Source organism: Garra rufa, chromosome 23, assembly GCF_049309525.1.
Source record: "Garra rufa chromosome 23, GarRuf1.0, whole genome shotgun sequence".
NCBI classification, from domain to species: domain Eukaryota; kingdom Metazoa; phylum Chordata; class Actinopteri; order Cypriniformes; family Cyprinidae; genus Garra; species Garra rufa.
The window spans coordinates 20634310-20640850 of NC_133383.1; the positions used below are offsets into that span (position 1 = coordinate 20634310).

At 37.2% G+C, this 6541-nt stretch overlaps 1 protein-coding gene across 2 annotated transcripts in view; it reads right to left on the bottom strand.

The window, feature by feature from the left end:
• grm5a (glutamate receptor, metabotropic 5a) overlaps nucleotides 1-6183 on the bottom strand; it is a 37905-nt gene extending 31722 nt beyond the window's left edge. The window contains exons 1-2 of one of the 2 annotated variants that reach the window (XM_073829059.1): nucleotides 6101-6183; nucleotides 4006-5003 (exon numbers count right to left, since the gene is read on the bottom strand). In XM_073829059.1, coding sequence (XP_073685160.1) covers nucleotides 4006-4690 — 685 coding nt within the window. In that variant the 5' untranslated portion in view covers nucleotides 4691-5003; nucleotides 6101-6183. The remainder of the gene's footprint in view (nucleotides 1-4005; nucleotides 5004-6100) is intronic. The other variant, XM_073829060.1, reaches the window with a different exon arrangement.
• Between the last annotated feature and the right edge of the window lie 358 nt (nucleotides 6184-6541).

Here is a 6541-nt window from a genome sequence, read left to right on the forward strand (position 1 = left end):
AAATTGGGGTGGGCTCCACATTTAACTTCCTGCTGGCAATTAACACCTGTCTGTGAAGTCATCAATTTTCTAGCCAAACCGTTTGAGTTCGACTAAAACCTTAAACACATTTTTGTTACTTGAAATAAAATAAATGTTAACTGAAATGCAATATACAAAAAAGAATTTATGATATATACTGCTTAAATTTGTAATATATACAGTAAACTATCCACTCGTGGTAAAACTTAAAGGATTAATTCACGTCCAGAATAAAAATGCCCTGATAATTTACTCAGCCCCATGTCATCCAATATGTTCAAGTCTTTCTCTCTTAATTCAAAAAGAAATGAAGGTTTTTGAGGAAAGCATTCCGGGTTTTTTCTTCATATAGTGGACTTCAATGGTGATCAGCGGGTTGAAGTTCCAAATTGCAGTTTTAATGCAGCTTCAAAGGGCTCTACACGATCAAGGAATAAGGATTTTATCTAGTGAAACGATTGCTCATTTAAAAAAAAAAAAACAATAATAAAAATGTATATACTTTTTAATCACAACTGCTTGTCTTGCACTAGCTCAACTTCACACTTTACTTAGTCACTTTAGATAGGTAACAGTGACGTAGGTGGAAGTACCGACCCAGTGTTTACAAAGTGTCAAACGGCCTTTACAAAAAAAGGGTTAAACAATGTCGTCTAACGATTTTGAAGTTGGACGAGAAAATGAGAGGGAGTTAACCATGTGTGACCTTTCCAATGTGATTATGCAATGCGTGAAGTTCAGCTAGTGCAAGACAAGCATTTGTGGTTCAAAAATTTAGATTTTTTTAAAGGAAATGAGCAATTGTTTCACTAGATAAGACCCTTATTCTTCGATGGTCCTTTGAAGCTGCATTAAAACTGCATTTTGGACTTTTAACCCATTGTTCCCCATAGAAGTCCACTATATGGAGAAAAATCCTGAAATGTTTTCCTCAAAAACCTTAATTTGTTTTCAACTGAGCAAAGAAAGACATGAACATCTTGGATGACAAAATTGAGTGAGTAAATTATCAGGATTTTTTTATTATGGTAGTTAACTAAAACTAAAGCCATAAAATCTGTTTCTTGATATAAAATAAATGTTAACTGCAAAAGTAAAAAAGTATCATTTTCATTTAGTTTAACTTGATGAAGTAAAATAACTAAAAGCAAAACTGAAATAAAACAAATTAATACAAAAAAGAGGAAATATAAAAATAAGAACTATAATAGTATCTCAGTGGTACTAAAATAGCACTGCTTTGAACATTCATGATTTAAAGGTGCCATAGAATGGAAAACTGTATTTACCTTGGCATAGTTGAATAATATCAGTTCAGTACATGGACATGACATACCACAAGTCTCAAACACCACTATTTCATCCTTCTTATATAATTCTGGTGTTTGCAGAAGACCATTGAAAAATAGGTCAATTCCAACATAACACCGACTATTACACAATAGTCCCGATCGTTAATAGTTACGCCCTCAACATTTGCATCAGTAACGTCAGTACATCAGTAAAAAAGGCAAGCCACTGAAGGGACATGTTAGCTTAATGCTAGTGCTAACCTGTTACATTGCAGTACATAAGATTTCACTTACCACATAAACGGAGAGATGACTGCTCTGATGATGGCGAATGATTTACAGATCCTGAGCATCACTAACAAGCATCTAAACTTGTGTGGTAAGTACTTGTGTAGCTGCAGTATAACACAGAGCACATGCATCACAATAGTGAGAGTAAAATGTCCCAGATTCAAAATGGCAGATTCAACAAACAGCATATTAAAAGTGGCTAGAGCTCTGTAATTAAATATATATTTCCTCCATGTGCCAGCTATTGAGATGAGCAGCTCTGTGAAACAGCCAATCAGAGCAGAGCTCATCATTAATATTCACGAACCTTCCAAATAAGGCAAAAACAGACCATTTCATTCTGGGAACAAATCCTAGGGTTGTAAATGGACTTGTAAAACCGTTTCTGGAGATTTTTTGCCCTTTCCTATGCCATACATCTTCTATGTAGATATCAAAGAACAATTTAAAACATTGTTTCAATGCATTCTATGGCACTTTTAAAGTTTGGGTCCCGCTTGCACTATTGCTACCTGGTCTCATGACGAAAACGTTCCTGTGGAAACTTGTACCAATAAGTACATATCACTGCAGTTTCCAAAAGAAAAGAACACTAGAGGCAGTAAAACGCTGAGCATTTGTAATCACTTTCGTACAAAGTTATCATTAGATATCATTAGACATGTTTGTCACAAAATGTATATGGCGGTATATATTTCGAATCTTGCAAGGAAGTTCCCACAGGTAAGTTTTCGTCATGAGATCAGGTTGCTTTATTTTAAGGTACAGTTAATAATTTGCTGCTTACTAATAGTTAGTAAAGTAACTGTTAAATTTATGTATGGGGTAGGATTAAAGGAGAAGTTCACTTCCAGAACAAAAATGCACAGATAATTTACTCATACCCTTGTCATACAAGATGTTTGTGTCTTTATTTCTTCAGTCGGAAGAGGAAAACATTTCAGGATTTTTCTCCATATAGTGCACTTCTATGGTGCCCCCGTGTTTGAACTTCCAAAATGCAGTTTAAATGCAGCTTCAAAAGGGTCTCTTCAGAAGGGTCTCATCTAGCAAAACGATCGATTATTTTCTAAAGAAAATTGACAATTTATATAATTTTTAACTTCAAAAGCTTGTCTTGCCTAGCTCTGTGTGAACTCTGTGTATACTGGTTCAAGACAGTTAGGGTCTGTTGAAAAACTCACTTTCTCCTCTAACTTCAAAATCGTCTTACATCGCTGCAGAAGTACCGACCCAGTGTTTACAAAGTGAACATGCAAAGAAGATCAAACGCTCTTTACAAAAAATGTCAAAACAGCGACGTAGAGCAATTTTGAAGTTGGAGAAGTAAATGAGATGGGAGTTTTTCAACATACCCTAACTGTCTTGAACCAGAATACACAGAGTTCACACAGAGCTAGACAAGACAAGCATTTGAGGTTAAAAAGTATATAAATTGTCAATTTTTTTAGAAAATAACTGATCGTTCGCCAGATAAGAACCTTCTTCCTCAGCTGGGATTGCATTTAAACTGCATTTTGGAGGTTCAAACTCTTAGGCACCATATAGAGAGAAATTCTGAAATGTTTTCCTCAAAAAACATTATTTCTTTACGACTGAAGAAAGAAAGACATGTACATCTTGAATGACAAAGGGGTGAGTAAATTACCTGTAATTTTTTGTTTTGGAAGTGAACTTCTCCTTTAGGAGTTTAAAACATGGTCAAGCAGAATAAGGTATTAATATGTGCTTAACAAGTACTAATAAACAGCTGATATGTCAATATGCATGCTAGTTAATAGTGAGACCTGGGCTGCGTGTCATTGTTAGCAATGGTCCTACGATTTACTTAGGGTTACAATGCTTTTGGAAAACACTGCTTTTGGCCTGTTTCTTAAATTAAAGTGTTACCAAAGTTTGACTTAATGCAGTTCAAATGGTGCTAAATCTTTTGTAATCAAGTTTAATTTAATCAACATTAATCAACAAGTACATAAAAATGATTAGCAGATGCCTGGATCTTGACTACACATTGCACATGTTGCATCAGAGACATAAACTCTTTATGAGGACCCCTTAAAAGATGTGACATTTCCCTCTATGAATAATAAAGAGATTTCACTGTTTAGGCCAAGATAAAGGTGAACGGCAACAGACAGAGTGATACATTATCACCTAATAAAATCTCCCTTTGAGAACATGGAAGATTTAACACTTTAAATAATAGTGTTACGTGCCAGTGGAGATCTGGCTTTCTCACTGGAAGACTTTTGTGAAATACTAATGCGAGAAAGATGATTCGCTCAAGAGTTTTAGGGCAGATTTAATTCTTTTAAGAAGCGTTTCTCTTCTAACTGCGGAAAATCTCATTATAACCGACTGTGAAGAAAAATGCTTCCTCAAGGGTGACAAGATCACGTACCTTCAGTGTGAATTGCAGATACGTAGGTCCAGTTGTATCTTTTGACAATGTCCACCATTGCTCTGGCCTGTTGGGCGTCTGAGGGCACCACCCTCATAAAGTACTTGTACAAAGACTTATCGCTGAGATCCATACTGGTTGCCGAATACGCAATCTGGGGAATGTTGAAGAGCTGAAGGAGATTCTGAACCTGGATGGCCACAGAGCTGGATCCAGGCCCGATGAGCCCCACAATGGGCTTCTTCCCTTTCATGGGAGTGCCTCCACCTTCGGTTGAACACTTAGAAATGCCTTCTTCCTCCTCGGCTGAGACTAGAGTGTCACGGATGAACTCGATGCTCTGCTCCAGAGCCACGGCCGAATGCCAGCAGGAGTCTCTGATCTCGCAGCCCAGCGTGATGTTGGGCAGGATGTGCGGGTCCGCGTTGATGCGGTCCAGGGTGTGCATCATGGCCTCCACCCGCTGGATGCCATACTGCTCGCGTACAGCGCCGCACTTGCGCTCGTGAACCTTGTCGGCCGGCGGCTGATGATGGACGGAGAAGAGAGCCCCGATGATGATGTCTCCGGGAATGTGTGCCAAGACACGGCGCTCGCTGGCTTGGGCCTTTGCTAAAATGTCCAGCCGTGTAGGACCCAATCTGTCTCCGAGGAACACAAATACCAGCAAATGTAAAATCCCCATTTCCTCAGACCCTCTCTTAGATCAGAGTGTTGAATACCGGTAGGTCCCTCAGGGCATCTGAAAGAGTCACAAAAAGCAGAAATCTTCAGAACAATATCCCTGGAGATCATCAACCTCCCACTGAATCACAGAGGTGCATATTTGTGAGAGTCGTGATAAGGATGAGCTGTCGCCAGGGCAACGTCTTATTCTAAAGTGTGAGGATTTTGCTGCCTTCCTCTAAATATCTCGAGATCAGGAGGAAAACAAAGTTGAAACGCACATCAAGAAGTTCTGGTAGATCTCAGTAATGAGGTGCATCATTAACAATGACCTGTTAGACACAAAAAGCAGGTAAATTTTAAAATATGTATTGATTGAGATTCATGCATTCATTCAGAATCAAAACCTCCACAGCACAGAGACCCAGAACATTGTGATCTTATGCAGATTTGCAGCTGCTGAATATTTATATTGCCTCTTTAACCTCTTTTCATTACTGTAAATGAATTATTTAAAAGAAGTTTAAGAGAGATAAATACAGAATTCCCCAAAATGGTTACTTAGCCATTGAATCATAAAACATTGTGCTGTTTTCGTCAGTTTACAGGGTCTGAGAGCTATATCACAACCTTTTACAGACCACCTGGTGAAATTTGGGGACTGTTTTTGATGTCTAACCACAATTTATAGTACTGTTTGATGCAATAGTTTGATAGCCACAGTTGAACACAGGACCCCATGTATAGTTAATAAGATTGGTCTTTCATGCTCACCTCTGTTAGTAAAAAGTTAGTATTGATGCACTTTTTATGTTTTTCTATTGAAAGGTTTTGCAATCTGATTTCAAAGGAAATATGAATAATTTTTAAACAGCAGGGCTGATTATTTTCAGATTCCAAACTCTGAATTCACACAAAATTCTTGGACAAACTTATAAAGTGCATTCTGTTCAATTGGATCCGTGACAAACCACCAACAGTTAACAGTACAGAGAAATGCACACTGCATAGAGAGCTTGTTATTGTTGAAGTACTTCTTTTCTTTTTTGTAGCTGGTGTACATTATTTTAGATCTAAGTTAAATAGAAGTTAATTACTTTATTAACTAAAAAAAAGGTAAACATAAAAGCTACAAGATCTAAGAAGCATCCTGTGCTTTCTGAGCTCTCCGTGGTGCTGAAATACAGTCTGAAGCATCAACCATAAACCAGTGAATTTGAATGAATGAATGGCAATAATGAGGCGAAATGCCACTTCGTATGTCGCCATAACGCATACTTAGGAACTTGATAAACAAATACAACAAATGACCGTTCAAATAAACAGAGACATGACCGTAAACTTAAGCCTGAGGCATTAGACTTCTGTTGTACAAGCGTAAACTACCATCGTTAATAATAATAAAAACAGCAATGATAATACAACTCACCGTTCGGTCGTTAATTTGGTCCATTGCTCTTGCTCTCACAACCGAAGTGTCTCTGGGTGTATGAGCGCGTGCGATGCGCGTTCACTTCAGCGACAACTCTCGCGCGCGTCACGTGACTTCTTTTAATTATTTATTTTTTTAATTTTAAAATTATTATTATATTAGTTATATTTACATCTCGTTTTCGCAGTCTATGACGAAGATGAAACCATACAGAAATGACCTGCTACTCTGAAAGAAAGTAACAAAAAGTAAACATATTTTTTAAAACGCATTTTTGTCAGTAAAAGTTAATCATCTATTTTTGCAAACCCACAAACCTCTAAGACATGTTTTAAAATCTATAAGGCTATTTTATTTCATTCTTTTCATCAAAGTATACCAGTCCTATATGTTGGAAGGTTTAAATATTTTGTAAATTAAAGGTCAGAATTAAAAAAA